This window comes from Neovison vison, chromosome 10 (genome assembly GCF_020171115.1).
Source record: "Neovison vison isolate M4711 chromosome 10, ASM_NN_V1, whole genome shotgun sequence".
NCBI classification, from domain to species: domain Eukaryota; kingdom Metazoa; phylum Chordata; class Mammalia; order Carnivora; family Mustelidae; genus Neogale; species Neogale vison.
In genome coordinates this window covers 6,019,222-6,047,139 of record NC_058100.1, presented here as the reverse complement: position 1 = coordinate 6,047,139, position 27,918 = coordinate 6,019,222, and the positions used below count along the sequence as shown (strand labels likewise).

Genomic DNA, 27,918 nt, shown 5'->3' with positions numbered 1-27,918 from the left:
AGAAAAACTTCAAGGCAAAGGTATGATGTATTAGAAACTTTACCTACTGAGTACTAAGAGACTGTGGATAAAGTAACATTATCCATCAATACAAGAGGAAAAATAATTCAAATTGCAGAGGATGCCTAAGTCATCCTCTCATATTAAAGATGAGAAGCACTGATCTGCTCCTATATTTCCTCCCACACACTTGCTGTTTACTTGGTTCCTAGCCATATAAATGTCTGGTATAAGACTAAGGTTAAAATGCCAATATCCTTTCCTCTAATCTCTAATTTAGTAGTCTTATAAGAAACTCAAAACGAGTAATTCTTACTATTTTTCTTTTTCATTTATTAACACTGCCTTTGTCCCAAATGTTTTGAAAGAAAGACAAACACTGAAAGGAACAGGACCATTTTCTTTTATTTAATGGATGAATTGTTAATACAGAGATGTATAAAGACAACATTTTCCAAGACTTTTAACATTCAGTAGATCTGAATACAAATCTCTTTGTGGCCTCAGATACTTAAAAGATATTTCTTAACATTTAAAAAAAAAAAAAAAAGGCTAGGGCACCTGGGTGGCTCAGTGGTTAAAGCCTCTGCCTTCGGCTCAGATCATGATCCCAGGGTCCTGGGATTGAGCCCCTCGTCTCAGCGGGGAGCCTGCTTCCCCCTCTCTTTCTGCCTGCCTCTCTACCTACTTGTGATCTTTGTCTGTCAAATAAATAAATAAAATCTTTAAAAAAAAAAAAGTTAGGCATAATTGCATAGCCAATGTCATACTTAATGGTGAAATACTAAATACAATACCATTAAAGTCCAGAATAAGAAACGTAACTGCTTTTTCTATAATTCTAGCAAATATCATTATACTAGAAATGAAATAAAAGGAGTAAGTATTAAAATAGAAGAGACAGAAGTGCCTTTGTAAGGTGACATGCTGTCTACTTGGAACACATATAAAAACCAATTAAAAAATACTTCACAATGAAAATATTGTATGAATAATCACTTAAAAATATAATAAAAAAGATTTCAACCACAAAAACTATAACAATTATAAAATACCTAGGAGTTAATTTTCTAAGGAATGTACAGGGCCTATATAAAGAAAATTTCAAAACTTAACTGAGATACATAAAAGATAACTTCACTAAGGCGCCACCAAACATAAGATATTCTTTAACAGAATGACTGCAAAGGTGATACAACTGGAGAAACTGGTTCACTTAGAGAAAATCAAGACTAGATCCCTACCTAAAACCACACAGTAAGGCAGAGTCTAAAGGCATTAAGAAGGGATGCTTGGGTGGCTCAGTCGGTTAAGCGTCTGCCTTTGGCTCAGGTCATGATCCCAGGGTCCTGGGATCAAGCCCCATATTGGGCTCTCTGCTCAACAGGGAGCCTGCTTCTCCCTTTCCCTCTGCTGCTCTGCCTACTTGTGCTGTGTATCTGTCAAATAAATAAAATCTTAAAAAAAGAGAGAGAGAGAGAGAGATATCTTATTTATTTGACAGAGAGAGAAAGCAAGAGCAGAAACACAAGGAGGGGGAGTGGGAAAAGGAAAGCTGGCTTCCTGTGGAGCATGGAGCCCGACCTGGGGCTTAAACCCAGGACCCTGGGATCGTAACCTGAGCCAAAGACAGACAATTAACGACTAAGCCACCTAGGAGCCCCTAAATAAATAAAATCTTTTAAAAAATAAAAAATTTGGGGCACCTGGGCGATTCAGTGGGTTAAGACTCTCTGCCTTTGGCTCGGGTCATGATATCAGGGTCCTGGGATCGAGCCCCACATCGCGATTTCTGCTCAGCAGGGAGCCTGCTTCCCTCCCTCTCTGCCTATTTGTGATCTCTATCTGCCAAATAAATAAATAAAATCTTTTAAAAAATAAATAAATAAAATTTTAAAAATTAAAAATTAAATTTAGTTTTTAAAAAAAGGTTTAAGAAATCTTGGGGCACATGGGTGGCTCAGTCAGTTAAGCCTCTATCTTCAGCTCATGTCATGATCCAGGCGTCCTGGGATCAAGTCCTCCATCGGGCTCCCTACTCAGCACGGAGTATGCTTCTCCCTTTACCCCTCACCTCAATCCCTCTCACAAATACATAAATAAAATATTCTAAAAATAATAAATAAAGGTATTAAGAAATCTAAATGTGAAAGGTAAACCATGCAGTTAATAGAAAAAAAATGCAGGAGAACATCTTTGTGGCCTACAAGCAGAGAAAGACTTCTTTAAAAAAACTTCAAAAATAAATCAAAAAGACAAAGGGAAAAAAAGATGAATCTGAGTATTCAGAATTAGAAATTCTACTCAATAAAGACTGCAAAGCTAATATATAATAAAAAGTAAAAAGATATATGCAGGGGATGCCTGGGTGGCTCAGTCGGTTAAGCGTCTGCCTTTGGCTCAGGTCATGATCCCAGTGTCTTGGGACCAAGTCCTGCATTGGATTCTCTGCTCAGAGGGGAGCCTGCTTCTCCCTCTCCCTCTACCCCAACCCCTGCTTGCCCACTCTTGCTCACTCTTTTTCTCTCTCTCAAATACATAAAACCTTTAAAAAAAAAAATACACGTAATATCTACACCCAATAAAGTCACTATCTCAATGACAGAAGGAATTCTTACAAGTGGGTAAGAAAAAGACAACTCAATAGAAAAACTGGCAAAGGATAGGAATGAACAATTCAGAGAAGAAAAAATATCCAAATCCAAAAGGCCATGTAATGTTGAAAACAATCAGTAATCAAAGATAAGTGAATTAAAACCAAACAAACAATAAAAAATTTGCACCATCTGGCAAAAATTAGAAGGCCAGGCAGCACTGAGCACTAGCGACGAAGAGAAGCTACAAGGATCCGGAAGCACTGTGGCCGGGACTTCAGACTACCACAGGTGACCAGAGAGCAAGTGGCAGCACTGGTCCCATGAAGCACGTGCACTCGACCACCCAGCAGTTCCACCCCTGGGCTGCATCCCGAAGGATTCCTCACACAGGCCCATAAAAGGTCATTTCTGACAACGCTCACTGGGATGCAGGTAAAACCTGGTAAACACATCCGTGAGGTGCTGTGCAGTTCAATGCAACAGACCATGCACACAGAATGATATGAACTGATCTTAAAAACACTGTGTTGATTTTTAAAAGAAATACAAAGAGATCTAATATAATAGCGCTATTTACCTAAACCATTTTAAGTTACAGATTGAAACCAGTGAGAACAAGATGAACTTTCTGTATTGAAACCATTCTTTTGATAGTCATTTGGGAAAAGATGAAATTAGATTTGTATCTCACATCATACACCAGGATAATTTCAAATGGATCAGAGATCTAAATTAAAAATACAACCTGGGCGCCTGGGTGGCTCAGTGGGTTAAGCTCTGCCTTTGGCTCAGGTCATGATCTCAGGGTCCTGGGATCGAGTCCCATGTCAGGCTCTCTGTTCAGCGGGGAGCCTGCTTCCCCCCCCCTCTCTCTCTCTGCCTGACTCTCTGACTAGTTGTGATCTCTCTCTGTCAAATAAATAAATAAAATCTTTAAAAAAAAAATGGTGCTGTTCAGGCCTCAATCTTGGGCCACATCTTTCAAAAACAATTAAAAATTTAATTTAATTTTAAAAACCTTATGGGACACCTGGGTAGCTCAGTCGAGCATCCAACTCTTGACTTTGACTCAGGTCATGATCTCAGGGTCATGGGAAGGAGCCCTGCATTGGGATCCAAGCTCGGCAGGGAGTCTGCTTGAGAGTCTCTCCCTCCCCCTTTCCCTCTGCACCACTGCTCCATCCCCTTGAGTACACTAATAAATATATCTTTAAAAATAAATAAATAAAAATAAAACCTTACAAAATATGTACTAACAGCCACTGAGAAAATATTTCTTGCTCATGAATGGACGTGGAAGGCATTAAGCTAAGTGAACTAAGTTGGACTGAGAAAGACAAAGACCATAGGATTTCACTCACTTGTGGAATATAAATAACAAATGAATAAACAAACAAGCAAACAAAAATATTCCTTGCTGAGTACTTTTACCCTAAAGCCACTAGATGCGACAGAGCAAGACCAACATCCATGCCTCCGGAGAGCCGGGCTAGTCGAGTGTCAGAGTCCAGCCTGAGTCGGGTAGAGAGAGTGCGGGGATGTGGCTGGGGCGAACGCTCCAGCGCTGGGAGTCAGAACAGGGTGATAACATCCAAACCGGGTCAGCCTGACTATCAAAAAGCCCAATAAAGACATATTAAAAGAACACAGAGGTCTGTGGGAAGGGAGCTGCACTGGCCAAATCCAGGACAGCATGAGAATCAGAATAATAACAGTTATGGATTACAACCTGTTGAATAAAATAGGAAACCCTGACGTCCACACTGATATAAAGAAGTAAACAGATAGGGGCGCCTGGGTGGCTCAGTGGGTTAAGCCACTGCCTTCGGCTCAGGTCATGATCCCAGGGTCCTGGGATCGAGTCCTGCATCGGGCTCTCTGCTCAGCGGGGAGCCTGCTTCCTCCTCTCTCTCTCTCTCTGCCTGCCTCTCTGCCTACTTGTGATCTCTCTCTGTCAAATAAATAAATAAAATCTTAAAAAAAAAAAAAAAGTAAACAGATAAAGTTAAACTTTGAGGAGAAACTGGACTTTTTTTTTTAAACATCATTTTAAAGTACTTCCTCACAAAATACTTATTTATGGCAAAGCGAGAAAGGACAACCTCACAGTGGAGAAGCCTGGCAGACATTATCTTAATTAAGTGAACAAAGAGAATGTCATCAGTAATGACAAACTGAAATCGTGTGACACCTCATCGAAAGTAAATGCGACAGATGCGGCGTCACCCCGGTGATATTCCTGCCGTGGCTACAAAACCTGAATCTAACCCCTAGGAAAACATCAGACAAACCCAACTGAGGAACATTCTACAAAATAACTAGTATTTAATCTCCATAAGTGACAAGGTCATGACAGTTGAGGAAAAAAAAATCGCTTCACCTGAAGGAAATGAAAGAGACAAGCCAACCAAACACGAAGCTGGATCCTACACGAGGCTCTGTTGCTGGTCTGAGGGAGATCTCTGCGACAACCGGCTCAAGCTAAGTGGGAGTTGAGGACTAGGTGAACGTAATGCGTCCACTTTCATTTCCTGATGTTAGTGATGGTACCGTGGCCACAGAAGGCACATCCACACTTGTAGGAAGTAGACAGTGAAGTATTTGGGCGTGATAAGCAGGTTGGCAACTTACTCTCAAATGGTTCAGGGAAAAGAAGTTATTTGTGGGGCGCCTGGGTGGCTCAGTGGGTTAAGCCTCTGCCTTCAGCTTAGGTCATGATCCCAGGGTCCTGGGATCGAGCCCTGCACAGGGCTCTCTGCTCAGCAGGGAGCCTGCTTCTCTCTCTCTGCCTACCTCTCTGCCTGCTTATGATTTCTGTCTGTCAAATAAATAAATAAAATATTTTTTAAAAAATAGTTATTTGTAATGTCCTTGTAACATTTCTCTAACTTTGAGATTATTCCAAACAAAAAGTTGATGTAAACACAAATAAAAATACTATAACCTCTCAGTGGTGAAAACCCTCTTCTGAATGACCCCCCCCCAAAAAAAGGCAATAAAAGATTGGTAATTTGGCTATGGGAAAAAGTATGCCTGGAGAAAATAAACACCAGACAGAAAACATCAAGACAAATGACAAATTGGAGAAAAAATACTTGTTAACTTACTTCACAAACTAAGGACTAATAATCCTAATATGTAATAAAACAACTTAAAAATTTTGAGGAGAAAAAGACCAACACAATCCAATAGAAAAGTGAACCAAAATTTGAACAGACAGTTCATTAAAAAATAAATAAAATAGGCCTTATACATATGAAATATTTGAGAAGCTGTTCAAGCACACTTAGAATAAAACAAAGAGACAACAAAGCACGCTGTGCAGGAACAATGGGAACACCGGCCCTCTCACACGCTGCTGGTCAGAACACACAACCGCATGACCCCGCGGAGGGAAATCTGGCTACAATCCACACCATTACAAATGTATTCACCGTGAACTCAACAATCTCATTTCTACGATTATATCCCAAAGACGCCGTGGCGAAAATATGGAGTGACTTAAGTAACACCTTATTCACTACAGTATTATTTGAGCCTGAAAAGGACTGAGAACACAAAGATTCATCAAATAAGGAAATCCCTAAAGAAAGCATGATACGTCCTCACAGTGGAACACCATGCAGCCATGAAGAAGAATGAGAAAGATCCTGAAACTGGTCTTACCTCCAAGATATACCACTAAGTTACACCAGCAAGGTGCAGACCAAGGTACAGGGTATGCTACCTTTCGCGTAAGGATGGATGGGAAGGAAAGGACAGAAATCAGGCTTCTGTAAATATTCTTTGAACAGGGGCACCTGGGTAGTTCAGTAGGTTAAGCCTCTGCCTTCAGCTCAGGTCATGATCTCAGGATCCTGGGATGGAGCCCCACATCGGGCTCTCTGCTCAGCAGGGAGCCTGCTTCCCCCTCCCCCCACCTGCCTCTCTGCCTACTTGTGATCTCTCTCTCTCTCTCTGTGAAATAAATAAATAAAATCTTTAAAAAAAAATTCCTTATTATATACTTCTGACTTCAAGATAAATTAAGTTTTAAAAAATTTAAATCATTTGGAGAAATTGTGAGACGGAGAACTTCCAATGGTAGCAATCAGAGAAGAGCTTCACAGAGGAAGTGGTTTTGAACCGGGACTAAAAGAGGATGAATAGGAGTTTCACAAGGGAAGATAAAAAACGAGGGCTATTCCAGGCAGAGGAGCATGTACAAAAACCTACAAGTGTAAAATCGACAACTCGCTGCTCTCACTCACTGCCAGGCTTTCAACAGTGCCTGGCACAGTTGCTGAGTGAGTGGAGAGTGCGGGAGCTCCCACCGGGTAAGAAGGGGAAGGTGAAGGCAGGAAGGGACAGGGAGCCCGGAAGGTAAGCAGGAGCCAGGTTGCGAAGGGTCTAGTACTCCGGGAATCTGAATCTCATCCTTGTAAGGGCTGCAAAGTCATTACAAGGTTTAAGCAAAAGACTGACATGATCAAATTTGTAATTCTGGAAGACTTCTCTTTGATGATTCCTCTGCTAAGAAAAGATGGGGACGGCGGGGGGCGGGGGCAAGGCGGGTGGTGGTCAGGAGGCAGAGAGGCCATGTAAAATCCTACTAACTTAATCCCAGTGAGATGATGATGGTCTGGCAGGAGCAGAGAAGGTGAATCACAGAGACATTAACTGGACTGAACCGTCCAGATTTCATAGTTGGCTACAAGTTGAATCTGAAAAGAAGGTACCTCTGTTTATAGCAGATATAATGTACTAAAATACTAATTTGAATTTTTCTTCTTTTTTTTTTTTAAAGATTTTATTTATTTATTTGACAGAGAGAGATCACAAGTAGGCAGAGAGGCAGGCAGAGAGAGAGAGGAGGAAGCAGGCTCCCTGCTGAGCAGAGAGCCCGATGCGGGACTCGATCCCAGAACCCTGAGATCATGACCTGAGCCGAAGGCAGCGGCTTAACCCACTGAGCCACCCAGGCACCCCTGAATTTTTCTTCTTAAATTTTCCCTTCCCCCATTCAAAACTGTCTCTCAGTTTCCCCCTTACCCACTGTCTCTCAGCTCTTAAGTCCACTGCCTTAAGTACCTTTTCCCACCCTCTGAGCTTTTCTGTGGATGGAGAACAGAAGGCCTTTTAAGAAGTTACCAGATTTTTATAAAAGCCTTTTCAAAGGTAGTACTAAGCATTCCTGAATTAAGAAATCCATTCTAGGGGCGCCTGGGTGGCTCAGTGGGTTAAGCCTCTGCCTTCGGCTCAGGTCATGATCTCAGGGTCCTGGGATCGAGCCCCGCGTTGGGCTCTCTGCTCAGCAGGGAGCCTGTTTCCCTTCCTCTCTCTCTGCCTGCCTCTCTGCCTACTTGTGATCTCTGTCTGTCAAATAAATAAATAAAATCTTAAAAAAAAAATTATTAAAAAAAAAATCCATTCTAGGCTCTATTGCCAAGGAGTTACAAATCAGATCACCTTGGAGTCTGTCCTCAAAGAACATATATTCTGACAGGCAGAAGAGAGGGCAGCAGGGAGAGAAGACGGTAAGGCAATAAATAAAAAAATACAGGATACTGGCGAAGTGCAAAAAAACCAGTGCAACAATGAAATTGTGAAGGCAAGATGAAAGCAAGAACACCAGGGAAGGAGGGCAAAACCAGACCAAGAACTTACGGGCTCTCCTAAGGCCCTTCCTCGAAACTCAGGTTCCTCGGGATGAAATGAGATCATAAGGCTCACGGTAGCACTTCATAAACGGTAAGGGCCTCCACCATATGCGTATTTCCCAGACAGCGTTATGACCAACATCACCGGAGAAGACTGGCTACTTACAGGAACATGCTGAGTTGAAGAGTGAGAGTCCACTGACTGGGGAGAGGAGACCGAACAACTTGACGAGGCTGGAGAAGGTGGCTGAGGTTCTGCCTTAACATCTTTAACTGAAAAACATGAAGTAACAATGTCCCAATGGTGGGTGCCTGGGTGGCTCAGTAGGTTAAGCCACTGCCTTCTGCTCGGGTCATGATCTCGGGGTCCTGGGATCAAGTCCCGCATTGGGCTCTCCGCTCGGCAGGGAGCCTGCTTCCTCCTCTCTCTCTGCCTGCCTCTCTGTCTACTTGTGATCTCTCTGTGTCAAATAAATAAATAAAATCTTTAAAAAAAAAAAAAAGTCCCAATGGACACTATAAACTCAAAATAAAATAAGGAAGAGGGTACAAACTACTCTTACAATTCAATCATACTGGGGCGCCTGGGTGGCTCAGTGGGTTAAGCCTCTGCCTTCGGCTCAGGTCATGATCTCAGGGTCCTGGGATGGAGCCCCACATCGGGCTCTCTGCTCAGCAGGGAGCCTGCTTCCCCCTCCATGCCTGCCTCTCGGCCTACTTGTGATCTCTCTCTCTGTATCAAATAAATAAATGAAATCTTTAAAAAAAAAATTTTATTGAGCAACCACAGCCCAGGCAATGTTTTCCAAAGTTAGCTGCCAAATAGCTAGCATCCCTCAAGATCTATAGATCTTACCATCTATAAGGTTCTCTTACCCCTTCCCATCAAGAAGTAGCATCTATTTCTCCTCGGTTTGAATCAAGGTAGGCTTAAGACTTGTTCAACCAACAGAGTATGGAAGTAATGCTACGTGAATTCCAAGGCTGGGTTACTTAGGCAATGCAGCTTCTACTCTGTGCGCTGAACGCTACCATCTGAGCCTCTGAAGTCTGACTACCGCGGGACCACCAAGCTGAAAGGAAGCCAAGCCACACAGGAAGGCCGTGTGCAGGTGCTCTAGCCGACAGCGCTAGCCACAACTCACTCGGGCCTGGCAAGTGATATGTGAGTGAAGAAACCTTAAGGTAATGCGAGCCCCAACTTTCAAGCAACTCAAGCTTTCCCAGCTGAGGTCTGGCCATGACAGAGCAGGGCCAAGCCATTCTCAGGGTACCCTATCCAAATTCCTGACTCACAGATTCTGGAAGCATAATAAAATGGTGGTTGTTTTAAGCCACTGAGTTTTATAGTAGTTTGTAACATGACAATAGTAACCAGAACACTGGCCCTGGGTAGCCCATAGTCTACGAGGGAAGATATGCATTGAGCAAGACACGCAAACACATAAAATAGGGGACTGGGACATGGCGGGTAGGGAGGACTGCAATCCGGGTGGGAGGATGTGCTGGTGACTTACCCACTGTCTCTCAGCTCTTAAGTCCACTGCCTATCTACAGTCTGTGATGCACATTAAGACACGTCTCAGCTGGCTCCCTTTTACGTCCTATGAATGGAGGATACTGGAAGGATACTAAAGCGAAGAGAGGGGAGAAAGGGGTTTCTTCCTCCTCCCATCAACTTCATCCCACAAGTGACCGTTTGCTCTAGATCCCAGCTTCTCTCAGCACATCCAAAACCTACTTCATCAGGACCCCTTAAAGATACTAGCATCAGACAGAAAGTGCCCCCTCCACAGAAGTATGTATATCAAATGCAAGGGACCCCTACGCCACCTTCCTAAGTTGTGATAATCCCAAGTTTTCTTTGATTCCCTAAATTCGGTCTGGTTCTCAAATAGGTTAACCTCTTATAAAGATACTACACAGAATTCAAAATCAGGATTTCTGATATGACTTCTTTATCACTATGTGACTAACATATAGCTAAGAAATTCTTTCCATCCATTTGGGTAGGAAACTTAGGTGTGTACTGCCCCATGAGAAGTAGAATATCTATCCCTGGCTTTTATTAACCCATCAAAGTAGCCCAATTACCCCACGTAATTTTGACTAATACCAAACTACAAAATACAATGGATCTGTTTAAGATTTTTACCAATGAAATACATCATTACCTGTGCAGAGCTGGTTGTTGATGTCCCAAATGCCTGTTTCCCAAGGCATCAAATCCAAGTCAAAATCAAGATTATCAAAATTGTTTTCCTGTATGTTTCAAATCAGGAAAAGGATATTAGAAGAATAAAATATATAGATCTAGAAATCAAACTATCAGACACAATTTGCCATAAATAATATAATTTCTATATTAGAAATTCAACTCAGTTAAAATAATTTTTCTATGTCAATCGGTTCATCTTGATAATACACCTTGCATGGCCTAAAGATAAGCCAATCCACTTATATAAAACACAGGAGGAACAACCAGGGAGGTAACGGACTCAACATCTAAAAGATTCAGTTGGTGTCATTTTCTTCCACGGGAACCAACGTTTACAAGAGTCACAAAATATGTCTTTGTCATAAGGGAGATGCAGCAGAGTACATTTTCCCATCACCATTGATGAAAACAAGGCAGAGCAAATGCCTACTTACAACATCATCTTTATACAGCAACAAGAAAAATATAGATTTTAGCCAAAAGACATGCAAGAACTGTAACGAGACTTTAGCTGAACCTTCAGTTATCCCAAATATTAACACGGTTATCTAAGAAAAAAGAGATCCATAGGATGGGTAATTTTCCTCCTTTTTCTACTGTACAGTACCTTTCAAATTCCTAAAATAAAATTTCTAATTTTTTTTATAATCCTAGAAGAAGGTAAAACTAAGTTTCTCAAACAGAAGTCAATACACTTCTTAGAGGGACTCTTAGTTTCTTCATTTAGATGATGATTTTTTTTACTTAAATATAAGCATATTCCGGGCCATCTGAAGTCATCTTATACTATATACATAAATAAAGTACTGCCACACGTGAGTCTGAGGTCAAGCAGTGCTATTATCTTAAGTCTCCAGGGGTATGGAGACAAGAACAGAAGTAAACAATATACACACAGTACCACAAAGTCAAAGGTGGTCAGTATTAACCTAATATAACAGATAATAAAACAGCAACAGTAGAGAAAGTAAGTTACAGGCCAAAAGTAGAGATTAGTCTTTTAATTATTAACAACCATTTGGTGATAATTTCTAAAATAACATTATTTCAAAATGTCTCTTTTGTGGTTTATTTTTATTGAGAACAAAAGGAAAGAAGGGAACAGTTTGATCCCACTGCCCTTAACTAAGTAAATATTGGTACAAGTTGTAGAAAGAGAGTGTGTGGACATTCACATGAAAAAAAATACTACTGAAACCATGAAAGAACCCCTTTTTAAATCGACCCCCTTTGCTTTTTTCTCTTACTTGAACCTTACGCAATCAGAAATGAAGCGGCCTTTTATCTTCAGCAACCCAACAGATCCTTAAACTTTCTTAACCGAAGAAATGAAGCCTCCTCAGTGCTAGTAATACTTTCTAACAGGCACAACAGTAGACATGACCTACTCCAGGAAGCTTCTTCCTCAGTATTCAGCCAAAACAGTCAAATACCTTTTAGAGCGTAAGGCTTTTATCTGTCAGAAAAACCTAACAGGTCTATTTCATGTAAAGTGAGACATATTTATGCTTCTATATTCTATATTCTGACTCTTCTATGATTTCTCATGGGAAACTACTAACGTGTGGAAGAGAATGACACAATTTTAAAGCTAGAAAGGGCCCTCAGACACCATCTAATCCAATCCCTTAACTTCATACTAGAAAAACTAAGGAACTGAAAGACTGACTGCCTTGTGTAAGGTAAGGATGTTAGTTACAAAATGAGGATATTTCCCTGAACCCTTCAAATTAACTACTGGATGGTAACTTGGTAGTTTTAGCCGTAGAGGTTGTAAATGAGTATCAGTTGCTTAGGTAACCGCCCAATATTTAAAGCCAATCTGGAGCAGGTGGGGGGCTCGGTCAATTACGTGTAAGCCTTTGGCTCTGGTCATGGTCCTGGGGTCATAGGATTGAGCCCCTCACTCGGCTTCCTGCTCAGCGGGGAGCCTGCTTCTCCCTCTCGTCCCTGCTCATACTCTCTTGCTATCTCTTTCTCTCTGTCAAATAAATAAAATCTTTAAAAAAAAAAAAAGCCAATTTAATCAATAGATCGCACTCTCAAACATTCATAAGGTAAACAAAAGCTATTAAAATTTCATGTGCTGATTAAAAAAAATACGATCTGCTAAATTGTTCTTTGAGAAATATTTGACAAACTCACTAAGCAGGCATTACATATTTTTGTACTCAGCATAATAAGGGCTTAAAAAATAAGAAACAAAGATCCAACCTGACTGATGTACATATAAAATCACTCTGTTCAATTAAATTACTTCCCAAGCGAAACAGCGCCTCATCCATTCAAGAATATGACAGAATGAAAGAGTTCTATAGGCCAATGTACTATGCACTAACACAAAAAAGGAAAGATATTATGAGGACTCAAAGCGCTATAATAATAGCTTTTACACAGACTTCTAACCATTCACAGGCAAAAAGTAAGGACACGTCTAAACTTCAGAGCTTTCTATACTAAGGATACGTAACTTTTAAAAAGGAAGTTGGTAAGTTCTGCTTGACTGGATTCATGACTCACATACACTCTTTAACATCATCGTTTCCCTTATGCAGCAAACTACCTACAAAGCCAAAAGTAGGCAGTTAAGTGATTTGTCCAAAGTCATCCAACCCTGAGGCCAAAAGTAAACTCAGAATACAAGTCTTCTCCCACCAAGACCAATGCAATTTCTGCAATCCTAAATTTACTGAGTAAAAAGTGGCTGCTAAATTTCACACTTAAATACTAAATTATTTAAACTTAAACCACTACCCTAAACCTGTTATCCTGAAACCATCTTGCAATAATTAGACTAAAGATTAAATATCACATTATTCAATAATTCTCCCCTACTAAATACTTACGTAAGTTTCCTTTGCTACATCCAGATGCAGGTCATCAGTGTCTGTGAAATAGCCAAGTTCAGCAAACAGTGCAGAATCTTTGTACAAAAGGGCAGAGATTTAAAAAAAAAAAAAAAAGAAAAGAACAGATATTGTCAATTCAGTGTTTCAACAAAAGAATAAGCACTGTATCCCTATGCCACCTCTAATACGGGTTCTCATCAGCCATTACTATTACTGATAAACTCTAGCAGTGTGAACAACAACCAATTCAAAGCTATTTCTAATTCATGTATTGTTTTCCACATCATTTTTATCTTGTGATCTAAACCTTTTCACCAAGGATTAATGAACAAGTTTTATGTCAGGTCACACTGCACTAAATGATAAGTGACTTTCTAGAACATTACAAACAGGAATTCTGAGGCTACATCTGAGCTCAACATGAAAATGTACCTTGGTTAGAAAAGGGAACCCTCTCACACTGTTGGTGGGAGTGCAAACTGGTGCAAACACTCTAGAGCTACCCTACCCAACAACTGCACGACTAGGTACTGACCCAAAGGATACAAACATAGTGATCAGAAGGGGCACATGGACCCCAATGTTTATAGCAGCAATGTCCACAATAGCCCAATTATGGAAAGAGACCAGATGTCTGTCAACAGATGAATGGATAAAGAAGATGGGGGGGGTGTCAAAATAAAATATTACACAGCCATCAAAAAGAATGAGATTTTGCAGGGCGCCTGGGTGGCTCAGTGGGTTAAAGCCTCTGCCTTCGGCTCAGGTCATGATCCTGGGGTCCTGGGATCGAGCCCCACATCGGGCTCTCTGCTCAGCAGGAAGCCTGCTTCCCCCTCTCTCTCTGCCTGCCTCTATGCCTACTTGTGATCTGTCTGTCAAATAAATAAATAAAAATCTTTAAAAAAAAATGAGATTTTGCCAGTTGCAACAACATGAATGGAACTAGAGGGTATTATGCTAAGCAAAATAAGTCAGTCAGAAAAAAACAAATACCATACAATTTTACAATTTTACTCCTACATGGGATTTAAGAAACGGATGAACATAGGGGAAGGGAAAAAAAATAAAATAAAATGAAAATTGAGGAGACAGCAAATCATAAGAGACGCTGAACTCTAGGAAGCAGAGGAGGCAACTCTGAGGGTTGCTGGAGGGGAGGTCGGTGAGGGGAAGGGATAAACTGGTGATGGGCATTAAGGAGGGCACCTGATGCAATGAGCACTGGGTGTTATATGCAACTGATGAGTCACTAAATCTTACCTCTGAAACTAATGGAAGGAAGGAAGGGAGGGCGGGAGGGAAAAACGTACCACAGTTGATCAGCAGTGATTATAGAAGAGGAATATGGCAGCCCATGGACAGTATTTGCCATCCAAGTCTTAGTCAGGGGTTCAACCAACTTTCTAGCTGAACAATAAAGGACTCACTTATCTAAACCATTAAATTTATTTCAGCAAATCTAACTAATTCCAATTTCTGGATAAGATCTCATTATAAACCAAGAAATTTAAGGACCCAGAAAATATCCCTTAACAAACTAGGTTGAAACTTCCTGCAGCGATGGTCAGGATGCAGAAAAGACCAAAAGCAGCTGGTTACCATACCTGTGATGTGTCCACTGCCTCCAACATTTTTAGAATCTCAAGAACTTCAGAGAGTTTTCCAAACCTAAGACTGCCTTTGTACTCCCTAGCGTCACACCACTGACACTGCTCTGGTGACTTCCTCAGGTCACACATACAGAAGCTACGCCACCTGTCAGTCCACCGTTCACTCAGCCAGTGACAGAACCATTTCACCAACCTACAGCAAAATACTACCTAGCGAAAAATTCTGTGTAGCAGTAACGAGAGCTTATTCATACAACTCTCACAAAAGGATGACCTAAACCTTGGTCGCAGAGCCAAGAACACCTAAGCAGTTAACTGGGACTGTGTACCTCACAGGGAGGCTGAAACCCTTGAAGAGTTCTCTCTGCTGCCTCTCACTTCTCCTCTCCCTTTCTTTCTGGAGCCTGTTTTCACCATGCTCCTCTCCCACACACACAAATGGTTATTAATGTCACCAACGACCTCTGCGTTGCTAAATTCAATGGTAGATTCAAGGTCTTACTTGACCTATCAAGAAGCACTGGACAGAGCTGACCCTTTCATGTTAACTGAAACACGTGCCTCACTTGGCTTCCAAATGACCACACTCACCTGGCTTTCCCTCCGCCTCACTGGCTGACCCCGCCTTGCTGGTTCCTCCTCATCGCGTGGCATGAAACTGGTCAGCATAAACTTTTCTATCTACTCTACTCCTTTGGGGATCTCAGCTGAGTTCGTGGCTTTAACAGCATCTATATGCCAAGGATTCCCAAATACACATCTCCAGCCTGTACCTCAAGATGCACATGTATACGGAGTACATCTCTTGGACACCTCCTCTTGGAGGTCTCGGAGTTAGCTTACCCCAAACTCAGCTCCTGATCACCCCCACCAAACCCTCTACTGCTCTGTCCTCATCTCAGTTAATCATGCTTCAATTCTCCCAGTAGCTCAAGCCAAAACCCTGGTCGGAGTCACTGCTTACTTCTCTTCACTCTCCATATTCAAACTATCAGCAAATCCCATCAGTTCTGTCTTCAAGCTATATACCCATAATCTGATTTTTACCTTTCCTTCCTATTCTTCCTTCCCCTCCCATCTTTCCTTTTCTTCTGTATTTTTCCCATCACTGAGATGTCAGCTTCTAAGAAAGCAGGGCGACGAGGATGTGGGGCTCTATGTGTCAGCACCTGTGGCAATGTGCCTGGTAGCCAAGAACATGGGATGGTATGAGAGAGGGTCTGTCCAGTGTCAGTGGCAGCAAGCCCAGGCTCCCAAGGAAATGGGGCAGTAGGAAGGAGAACAAAACGGTAGATGGAAGAGGCAGCCTGAGTGTTTAAAAGCATAATGACACTGGACAAACACCTCGTCAACTGAGCAAATCAAATATATCTAAAATACCTAAAGTCAGGTTTCTCACTGTCTAAGAAAGGGTGGATGCACAACATGGAAAGGAAAACACCTAAAAGAACCCTAAGATGTTGGACTGGCATTGGAAGTATTGATATGAGCCCACTTCTAACAAATATATGTACACAGAAGAGTCACAGATGTCTGTATACTTGTGTATATAGATACAAACACATATGTGTCCTAGTTCTGTGGGCTCAAAGGTCCTAGAACAGTGATATCCCAGTAGCAGTGAAAATACTGTGTGCTCTAATCTTGGATACTAACTGCCATCCTCTACTAAATGAAAGTCCATTAAAGAGCTCCTTGGAGAACTAGCTGATTTCCAGAGCTGAAGCAGGGAATGTGCAAGATAAGAATGGAAAATCTTCTCATGCCAGAAAATAAGGAAATTCTGAGAGAATGATTGGAATATGCCAGAAGAATAAAAGAGCTGATATGGGGGCGGGGGGGCATGGGTGGCTCAGTGGGTTAAGCCTCTGCCTTCAGCTCAGGTCATGATCTCAGGGTCCTAGGATAGAGTCCCACATCAGGCTCCCCCCTCTCTCTCTGCCTGCCTCTCGGCCTACTTGTGATTTCTCTCTCTCTCTCTCTCTCTCTCTGTCAAATAAATAAATAAAATCTTAAAAAAAAAAAAAGAGCTGATATGAATGAACTCCCACTGGTCAAACTGGGGAAAACCTAAGCATTGAAATAAAATGGGAGTACCAGATTTTAACCCACTGAATCAAACAGGAGTCAGTGGGTCTATAATGAAATAAATACATATACACACACATACACAGAGAAAGCTCTTTCTTACAGTACAACGTCAACTAATAAATGCAGACAGAATGACAGAGATAATTATCATTTGGCATTAGAGCGGTAGTTGATACACGCAGGAACTATCAATGGAGGCTGGGGGTGGTGGGTGGAGGTTTAACGAGGAATAGGACACTGGTGTGATGTCAAGAGTATCTCCCCCAAAACAGGAATCAAATACAAAAGGGGAAACAGTGACTTTACAGTGGTGAAACCTGGCAGATATGATTAAGATGAACCTCATCTTGGGACAGGGCAACATAGTGTGCCTCCGAATGATTCACTGAGAACAGCATAGTAGGATTTCTCTGGCATTCCTGCCAGAGATGCATGGGCTGATTCTGGTCATGAGGAAACCACGGATAGAGCTGGGGTTAGGGTCATCTTAGAGAATAAAAGACTTGTGTTCTTTAAGGCTGTCAAGGACACAAGAGACAGGAAAACACTAAGAAACCGTTCCAGACTGAAGGACATTAAGACCTGACAAGTAAAAGTGATGTGTGTTTGCAGGTAGGACTCTCGTCAAGAAAGGAAAAAGAGCCATTAAGACAGAGGACAAAATCTGAATGGCGTCTGTGAGATGGATGGTAACATGTCAGTGTTTATTTCCTGAATGGAAGGAGGACATGGTAGTAACACAGGAGTATCCTTGCTTTGCAAGAGGGGATACATACTGTAGTATTTAAAGATAATGGGTCAACACATCTCTCTTTCTCACGCTAATGAAAGAGAAATGAGGTAAATGCAATAAAATTTAACAGGGAACCTCTGTGAAGGGTATGCAACTGTTTTGTTTAGTTTTGAAAGTAGTTCAAAATTTAAACATCTAAATAAAAAATATGTGTGGGGCACCTAGATGGCTCAGTCGGTTAAGTGTCTGCCTTCAGCACAGCTCAAGATCCCAGGGTCCTGGAACCAAACCCTGCGTTGGGCTCCCTGCTCACTAGGGAGCCTGCTTCTCCCTCTCCCTGCCACTCTGGCTCCTTGTGCACTCTCTCTCTCTGGCAAATAAATAAATAAAACCTTTAAAAATAAATAAATAAATAAATAAATAAATAAATAAATAAATAAATGTCCAACTCTTGATTTCAGCTGAGGTTGTGATCTCCAGGTTGTGAGGTCAAGACCCGCATCAGGCTCTGTGCTCAGTGCGGAGTCTGCTTGTCTCGCTCCCCACCCCCACTTGCACTCCTATGTGCACTCTTGCTCTCTCTCAAATAAGTAAAATATTTAAAAAGAAAAAAATAATAAGTCTGCAAAATCTTTTTGGTAACTTGAAATTTTGATGTTTACTAAGATAAGTTAAATGATGGGTATTTGTTGACTAGCTAGATCACTTCCAAATAAAATAAAATACTGAAACATTAATTACTGAACATAGGTTTATTGGCTTTTGCTCGGTGGGGAGTCTGCTGGAAATTCTCTCAACTTCTCCCTCTGCCCATCCCCATTCACGTGTGATCTGACTCTTCTCTAAAAAAAATAAAATTAAAAAAAAGTTCGTGTATATACATCTGTATATGTAGATGTATTTGTATATCTCCATAATCCAACCACTGCCATTACCTCAGCTGCCACCACTGCAATTCTCTTGGATTGCTACAGTAGCCTCCAAATGTTCTCCCTGCTTCCGCCCTTGCCTGTCCTTTAGTCTATTTTCAACAGAGCAGCTGAAGTGAGACAGTAAAAACACAGGATATTATTGGGAATCAGGATTTTCACAGAAAAGAAATGTAACTCAGCAGTGAATGCTTTGTCCAGTCGGGCACTCCTGGATTCCCTGGACATAAGTTCTCCCAATAAACCTCTATCTCAGGGAAAAAAAAAAAAGAGAGAAAAAGAAAAAAAAATGTAAGCATATAATGTGAGAAGGTGAGAAAGAACCCTGTGGTACTGCCTTTGACCTGTAGGTATTAGTATGAATTCATGCTGCTTAAAAATACCTATTTCCTCGTTCTCGGGAAGTAAATGATGAAATGTTTAGGAGTTTCGTATTATCTGTAGCCTACTTTCAGATGATGAAAGAGGAGGGAAGTATGGGTAATACTGAATGGGGCAGAATGCTAACAGTTGGTCAATCTAGATGAGGGAAATACAGGGTATCCTGTAGTGATCTTTTCATTCGCTGTGGTTTTTTAACAAAAACCTCGGTGGTTTAAAAACAACTGAAAGTAGGTTAGTAACGTATATCTACCGAACATTCGGGGCTGGTCCCCTCTGAAACAACTCTAAAGTCCACTGTCTAGTCCGACGTCCTCTTTGCCAGTCTCACGTAACCAATATTTAGATGTCCCTTTGCAGTAGTAACTATGGGAGCTATTACTTTTAACTTTCTCAGCAAGCTTTCCCACCTGACCTTGACCAAGTATTCATTTACTTCCTCTCAGTTTAGTAATATGAGAAATGGCCACCAGGTTTAACAAAATGGAAGTCAGTGGTGACCTTCGAGCGGCTTTGGTGGAGGGGTGGATCCCGGCTGCTCACTGACAATGAGACAGGAGAAACTGGGGTCAGTGAACATGGTTTTATTTTTGCTCTTAAGAATTGTGCTGTAGGGGGCACCTGGGTGGCTCAGTGGGTTAAGCCGCTGCCTTCGGCTCAGGTCATGATCTCAGGGTCCTGGGATCAAGCCCCACATCGGGCTCTCTGCTCAGCAGGGAGCCTGTTTCCCTTCCTCTCTCTCTGCCTGCCTCTCTGCCTACTTGTGATCTCTCTGTGTCAAATAAATAAAATCTTTAAAAAAAAAAAAAAAGAATTCTGCTATAGGAGCACCTGGGTGGCTCAGGGGGTAAAAGCCTCTGCCTTCGGCTCAGGTCATGATCTCAGGGTCCTGGGATCGAGCCCCACGTCAGGTTCTCTGCTCAGCGGGGAGCCTGCTTCCCTCTCTCTCTCTCTCTCTGCCTGCTTGTGATCTCTCTGTCAAATAAATAAATAAAATCTTTAAAAAAAAAAAAAAAGAATTGTGCTATAAAATAAAGAGAAATGTAGTAGTAGCTAGAGGAGAAGTAACACCCAAGAAGGTTTGGAGGGCTTTTTCTTGACTCTGAACAGGACCAACAACCACATGTTTACTGACCAGTGGAGACGACCTAGCAGAGAGGGAAGTGATGCCATCCAGGGAACAGAAGGAAGACATGCTGCGCAACACTCTTGACTGAGGAGGAGGAGGGATCTACAGCACTAGAGGCTCCAGCGAGAAGCCACCGGTTCCCAACAAGAGAAGGTAAATATGTTGGTAAGTGGTGGATGAGACAGTGGGAGACTGTGGTAGCTCTCTTCCGATTCAAAGGAAGGGGGAGGAGGTGAAAGAGGTTTGAAGAGAGAAGGAGGTTGATACAAACAACCATCGAAGTGGGAGAATGAGATCCAGGCAAATATGATCCGCCAGGCCACACCTGAAGGCCTGGTGCGGGTTACTATCATCAGTCTGTTAGATTTAACCAAGCTCGTGGCTCAGCCAAGAGAGGACTACAAAACGAGAGACAAGGTACTGTGAGGGCGAGCGAGGGAAGCCGACGGAACTGAACTGCGTAAGGGGGAAGTGATGACATGGAGAAAACGGGGAGCAGGGAAAAGATGGCGGCGTCTCAGCAGGACTGCAGGGATTGATGGAAGCAAAAGGGAGTGAGCTGGTAAGACAGGAGGTGGTGGTCGGAGTGGGGGCTGTTGAAACTGAAACTGTTAGCAGCACTGACAGGGTTTCAGCTTGCGACCAGGGGAGTAAATGGCTGAACAGGGCGGAAGGCCAGACCGCTGGTGGGGAGGAGGCCGGAGACATGAGAGGTCACGGTATCTGAAGTATCCTCTGAGGAACTGAAATCAGCCAAGGGAGGAATGTTGGAGAAAAGTGACAGTAAGCTAAGAGCTAGAATTTCTCAACAGCGAGGGAGAACGAACCAGGAAAGAGCAGATGACTGACTGTAACAGGGATGGGTGGCACAGCACGTCGTGAAAATGTGAGTCTCAAACTGGATGTTTCTTAGGGAGGATGAAAGGAGAATGAGCTGAAAGCAGCAGTGAAAAACAAGAAAGTTGGGGCGCCTGGGTGGCTCGGTGGGTTAAGCCTCTGCCTTTGGCTCAAGTCATGATCTCAGGGTCCCGGGACTGAGCCCCGCTCAGCAGGGAGCCTGCGTCCCCCTCTTTCTCTGCCTGCCTCTCTGCCTACTTGTGATATCTATCAAATAAATAAATAAAATCTTTTTAAAAAAATGAAAGACAAACAAAAAAGTTAACTATATCCCACCTTTAGAGGCCCAAATGGCAAAAAGGATATGAGAATCAAAATGGCCGCCATTCACCAAGACTTCGGAGAAAGCAGCACCCACCAGGGAGTCAGGCTGCGGTCAGTGCCAGAAGGCCAACTTTCACAGAAGAGACTGAAGATATAAAAGAAACCACAGAAGCAGATAGAAGCTTCTGATCTTGGTACATATACCTTACATGTGGCAAAAGATCGTTTCTATACTAAGTTAAGACAGGGAGGAAGGGAAGGAGAGGAAAGACTTGCAGGTGACAAATAAGCATTTGAACACATGCTCCACATTACAGGTTATCAGGGCACTGCAAATTAAAACAAAAATGAGGGGGGCGCCTGGGTGGCTCAGTCTGTTAGGTGTCTGCCTTCAGCTCAGGTCCTGATCCCAGAGTCCTGGGACCGAGTCCCAGAGTCCTGGGACCAAGTCCCAGGACCCAGCCCCCTGCTCACTAGGGAGCCTGCTTCTCCCTCCCCCTCTGCCTGCAGGTCCTACTTGTGTGCTGTCCCTCTGGCTCTCTCTCTCTCTGCCAAATAAATTAATAACATCTTAAAACAAACAAACAAAACCCAACAAGGTGGCGTGCCCGGGTAGCTCAGTCGGTTGGGTGACGGACTCCTGATTTCAGTCATGATCCCAGGGTCATGAGATTGAGTCCCATGTGGGGCTTCAGGCTCAATGGGGAGTCTATTGAAGATTCTCTTTCTCTCTCTCTCCTCCCCGCCCCACTCACGCACGCGCGCTCTAAAATAAGCAAATCTTTTAAAAAAAAAAAAAAAAAAAAAAAAAAAACCAGACCAACAACACTTATTGGAATGGCTCAAATCCGAACACTGGCAAAATCAAAGGCTGGTGAGGATATGGAGCAACAAGAACATTCATTCACTGCTAATGGGAAAGCAAAACAGTACAACCATTTAGGAAAACAGTTTGGAACTTTCTTTCAAAACTAAATATGCTCTTACCATACGATACAGCAATTATGCTTCTTGGTATTTACCCAAATGATTTGAAAACATGTCCACACAAAAAGCTGCACATGAACATGGCAGCTTTATGTGTAGCTGCCAGTATTTTAAAGCAACCAAGAGATCCTTTGATATATACATGCATAAACACACTGTGTTGTGTTCCCCCTCTCCATTTACATGCCATGCCCCCCAGGGTGACTGCAGCCAGAAACAGGGTGATCTTTAGGAGGTAAACAAGATTAAATGACAATGTAAGATTGGGGCCCTATATTACACTAAGCGAAGTAAGTCAGAAAAAGACAATTATAAGAATCTCTCTGATATGAGGAATTTGATGGGGGACGGGAAGGGGGCCGTAGAGAGTAGGGAGGGAAAAAAATGAAACAAAATGGGATCCGGAGGGAGATAATCCATAAGAGACTCTTTTTTTTTTTTATTTTTTTTAAGATTATTTATTTATTTATTTCACAGAGAGATACCACAAGCAGATGCAAAGGCAGGCAGAGAGAGAGAGAGAGAGGGAAGCAGGCTCCCCGCTGAGCAGAGAGCCCGATGCGGGACTCGATTCCAGAACCCTGAGATCATGACCTGAGCCGAAGGTAGCGGCTTAACTCACTGAGCCACCCAGGCACCCCATAAGAGACTCTTAATCTCAGGAAACAAACTGAAGCTTGCTGGGGGTGGGGGGCAGGGATAGGGTGGCTGGGCGATGGACATTGTGGAGGGTATGTGCTATGGTGAGTGCTATGAAATGTGTAAGACTGAGGATTCAAGACCTGTACCCCTGGGGCAAATAATACATTATATGTTAATTTAAAAAAAAAAAAAAAAGAGTGGGACTCTAATCAGATAGGACTGTGGCCTTACAGGAGGAGGGAGAGAGATACCCTTCCCCATCCCCTCCTCTTCTCCTCCTCTCTCTCCCTTCACCCCTCTCCCCTCTCTTTCAACTCTCATGCCTCTGCCTTGTGAAGACACAGTGAAAAGGCAGCCGTCCACAAGTCAGGAAGAGAGCCTTCACCAGAACTTAGACCATACTGGCACCTGATCTCAGACTTCTAGCCTTCAGAACTGTCAGAAAATAAATTTCTGTTGTTTTAACCACCCAGTCCACGGTAATTTGTTATGGCAGGCTGAGAGACTGATACACGAAACTAGGTAGACTAGGTAGAGGGCCCAGGAGGAGAGAGGGAGGGATGAACAGGTACAGCACAGGGGATTTTTTAGATAACAAGAAACTATTCTGTGAGATACTGTATATACATGATGTTAGGTATCTGTCAAAACCCACAAAATGGGGGCGCCTGGGTGGCTCAGTGGTTTAAAGCCTCTGCCTTCAGCTCAGGTCATGATCTCAGGGTCCTGGAATCGAGCCCCGCATCGGGCTCTCTGCTCAGCGGGGAGCCTGCTTCCTCCTCTCTCTGCCTACCTGTGATCTCTCTGTCAAATAAATAAATAAAAATCTTTAAAAAAAAAAAAAACACAAAATGTACAACACAGAAGGAATCTTAACATAAACTATGGACTTCAGTTAATCATATTGGATCAATAATGGTTCAACTGTAACAATTTACTACATTAATGCAAGATGTTAGCAATAAGGAAAATGGCAAGGAGGGTATAAATAGAACTCTATGTACTGTCTGCTCCATTATTCTGTAAATCTAAAACTGTACTAAAAAGAAACTTATTAACTATTAAAAATAATTATATGAAATTCAGGGGGCACCTGCCTGCCTCAGCCAGCAGACCTTGCAACTCTTGATCTCAGAGTTCAAGCCTCACGTTGAAAGTAGAAATTACTTAAAAATAAGTGTAAAAATCTTAAAACAGAATAAGATAAAGTAATTACATGAAATTCAGAGTTCAGTGTCATAAATAAGGTTGTATGGGAACACAGTCTTCCTCATCTCCATGTTCAGCTGACGCTGCCTATGGCTGCTTCTGCACTGTAACAGCAGAGGTGAGTAGCTGCAACAGAGACCACAGAACCACAAAGCCTAAAAAACTTACTATCTGGACCTCTACAGAAAATGTTTGCAGACACTGCTCTAAATGTCACTACCCAAGTTAGAGGGGAAAAGCCCCTCCCACCATAGACTGTTCTGAGCTAATCACTTTATTATTCAAAGTTATGAGAGTGACAAGTACTAATTACATACTCTAAATTTTTAAATATCACTAGCCACCTTCTAACATTAAAAAAAAAATCGGGGGTGTCTGGGTGGCTCAGTAGGTTAAGGATCTGCGTTGGGCTCAGCCATGATCCCCAAGGTGCTGCAATGGAGCTCCACATCAGGCTCCCTGCTCTACAGGAGCCTGCTTCTCCCTCTCCCTGCCACTCCCCTGCTTGTACTCTCTCTCTATTAAATAAATAAATAAAATCTTTTAAAAAAAAATCAGATAAATCAGTGACGTCTTTGGATCCTCAAAATGGCAATTCCCAGAAAATGAATCCATATTCTACTGAAAAACAGCAGCAGACGGTAGTGTTTCACTTTAGTGCCTGGGAAATCGATCCTACTTACTGACTACCTAATAAATCAGAACTAAAGTGTGCAACCAGGAGAAGACTGTCAACAGTCTGAAAAGAGAAGCCTGGAAAACAATGGGAAATGAACATATTCAGGGAGGAGCAGGGCAGGATACCTGAGTTAACTCAGTGAAATGACTACAAAGAACTGAATGCTCTGTCAATGAACATTAGGACTACATGTCAATTTACCCATCAATTTATCGGGTTAATCAGGAAAATGCAGCCTGAGTATCAAAAGACAAAATAATGCTTCAAGAAAGTGCCCCACAGTTGCAGTTTAAGAAATATCATGAGGGGTGCCTGGGTGGCTCAGTGGGTTAAAGCCTCTGCCTTCAGCTCAGGTCATGGTCCCAGGGTTCTGGGATTGAGCCCTGCATCTGCTGGAGCCTGCTTCCTCCTCTCTCTCTCTCTCTGCCTGTTTCTCTGCCTGCTTGTGATCTCCCTCTGCCAAATAAATAAATAAAATCTTTTAAAAAAATCATGAAAATGTAACAGTTGACTAGCTAAGAAAAAAAAACGTAACACCTGACACTTTAATGTAGATTTATTAATAACCGGGGGGGGGGGGATGGTCTTGGGAAGAATCACATCTGCAGAAATAATTAAGGAAAGCATTACGGAATAATGACTAAGAGCACAGGCTCTGGAGGTAGACAAACTGGTTCTGATCCTGCTTGTGCCCCTCACAGGCTAGAAGACTGACCACTCTCCCTCAGCCTCAGTTTTCTCATCTGTAAATTAGTAATAACTTCTTGCGCTGTTGAGAGGATTAAAGAAGATAATGCATGTAGAAGCTCTGCGGCACACCTGACACAAATGAAGTCCTAGATAAACGGTAACCACCATGACCACTCTATCTGGCACAGGAAAACACACTTGAAATTGACAGTCTACAGTCCTTCCAACAACTGCTAGGAAATCCACCAAGGACTGAAATAAATTTCTCATGTCACATAATTGTAGAAAAGTTCTGTCCTTAGAAAGTCGAACGAGGACTTCAGGTCAATAAATAGAATTGAGATTGCACTTTGCTTCTCAGAATGATGGTCCAAGGGGGAAAGCTGAGCATCAGCCCGGGTCATCCCAAAAAGTTCCAAAGTAGGTGAATGGCATAGGCTCAACTACAGGGCCCACTCGACCTATGCAATCCCAAATTCTCACTGAAGCTCGAGACCAGCATTAGTATTACATCCCACAACAAAAGAGAAGAATAAAAGGTTCCTCTAAACACCTAGATGAGGAAGTTTCCCCACTCTGAGTCGCACTGCATTGCCTTCCACTCTTCCTGACCATAAAGCCAAACAAAAATACAGGAAGCAAAATTTAAAAACAAACAAACAACAACAACAAAAACAAACAAACAAAAAACTAGAGCTGTTTCTGGAAGGCAGTAAGGATTACATCAGTCTTCAAGTGTTAGGTCTTGGTAGTCGGGGGCCCAAGGTCTGGTGCTTTGGTTGTCTGCCAAAATGCACATCAGCCTAGACCAACAGTGGCAGCTGCGACACGAAGATCCCCGTATACACTCCCATTCTCTCCCACAGACACACTCCCGACAGACACACTTCACGGCAATCACCGCCCACATCCCCCACCGAGAAAACAGCTTAGAGCCTTGGGGTGGTCACAGTCCTCCTGCCCTCTGCTTCTTACCTACGCCCTTTCCAGCCCCACACAATGACCACCTCGTACTTTCCCAGCGGAAACGCTGAAAAACGATAATAATTCCAATCAGGCAACATTTCACGCTCGCTGTTACCCGGGCAGAAACCGACGGGTTCGGCGAGACCCCACCACGGAGGACCGCGGACGGAAGCGACGGGCCAGCCCCGGCTCCCGGGGCAGAGTTCGCCCACACCTGCCTCCACAAGTGCGCGTCAGGAGGAAGAACCCCACGGTCGGCAGCGGCACGTTCGCAGCTGCCACTCACCCCAGTCCTCCTCGGCTCGGTGAGAGAGGCCCGGGCTGAGAGGCGACTCCATGGTGCCGGCAACGCCAGCCGGCTCCCGCAAGCCCCACGCTCCGGCGGCCTGGAACTCGGTGACTGAGATCCCGTACGGCGGCGCCCGGCGGACAAAATACCGCCCACCGCGCTGCGGACGGTGGCCGAGGGAGGACAAAGTGCCTCGACCGCCCGGGCACTTGTGCGGATCAGAAAGGAGGAGCGTGAGATACTGATGAGCTCGTTTAAACAAATGTCCGAGTAAATATTTCCCTGTAGGGCTTTTCGGCACTTTCTGTCCCGCTGGTTTAAGGAATAAAAGAGAGAGAGAGAGAAAGACGGACACATAAACACTACATTGGTTAAATGAATGTACTGATAATATTAAGAAAAGTAAGAGCCCTTTCTGAACATGCTGGATATCTTTCTTAATACCACAGCGTAGCTCTCGCAGAACAAAAGCAGAGCCCGAGAAAGTGAATTCGATTTAATTTTCAGAATCGCTCGCCAGCAATGTAAAAACTCCCCGTACACATGACCGTGTGGGAGAAAAGCTCTCGTGCGGCGCTCGTCAGACGCCGCCCTCGCAGGCACCGCACCCGACGTGACCACCAGGACCGCGCGCGGTGTAGTTCTAGAAAGCCTACTTTTATTTAAACAGATTGAAGCGAGGCGAGTATAAACGATGAACCGCCCGGCTCAGACCGATCTCCTAGATTTGCGTGTCTACATCGTGGCGGGTGGAAATGCGGGCGAGCGTACCCCCAGGCAACCTACAATAAGGAAATTCCCGATCTCTTTGTTACTAAAACTTAAGGTTCCGTTTTGTGTAGAAGAAATTCACATCACGAGCTCCGACTGAAAATCTGAGCCGAGTTTGACACAACAGCGTCCGGACCGCTGTGTCGCAGCCTTTCTCTTCGCGGCACTTCAGCGGCGACGGGGTCAAACGCCCTGAGAACACGTATCGCTTTAGGACCAAGCGGAGTCTTTCCCACAGTTACTGAACCAAACAAGCGCTTCCCAGAATCCACCCAAGTCCTGGAGGCTGGAGGGTTACTCCTGATTGCATAATCCGCAGCGGTCAGTGCCGCCCGGGGACCCAGA

At 43.1% G+C, this 27,918-nt stretch overlaps 1 protein-coding gene across 1 annotated transcript in view; it reads right to left on the bottom strand.

Annotated features, from left to right (window-relative positions):
- The window catches only part of ATF6 (activating transcription factor 6), a gene marked incomplete at its 5' end in the record, with an annotated part of 214,184 nt that extends 187,195 nt beyond the window's left edge, over positions 1-26,989 (bottom strand). Inside the window, 4 exons of the mRNA XM_044267818.1 lie at positions 8,403-8,509; positions 10,411-10,498; positions 13,301-13,377; positions 26,800-26,989. Coding sequence (XP_044123753.1) covers positions 8,403-8,509; positions 10,411-10,498; positions 13,301-13,377; positions 26,800-26,989 — 462 coding nt within the window. The remainder of the gene's footprint in view (positions 1-8,402; positions 8,510-10,410; positions 10,499-13,300; positions 13,378-26,799) is intronic.
- Positions 26,990-27,918: the final 929 nt, after the last annotated feature.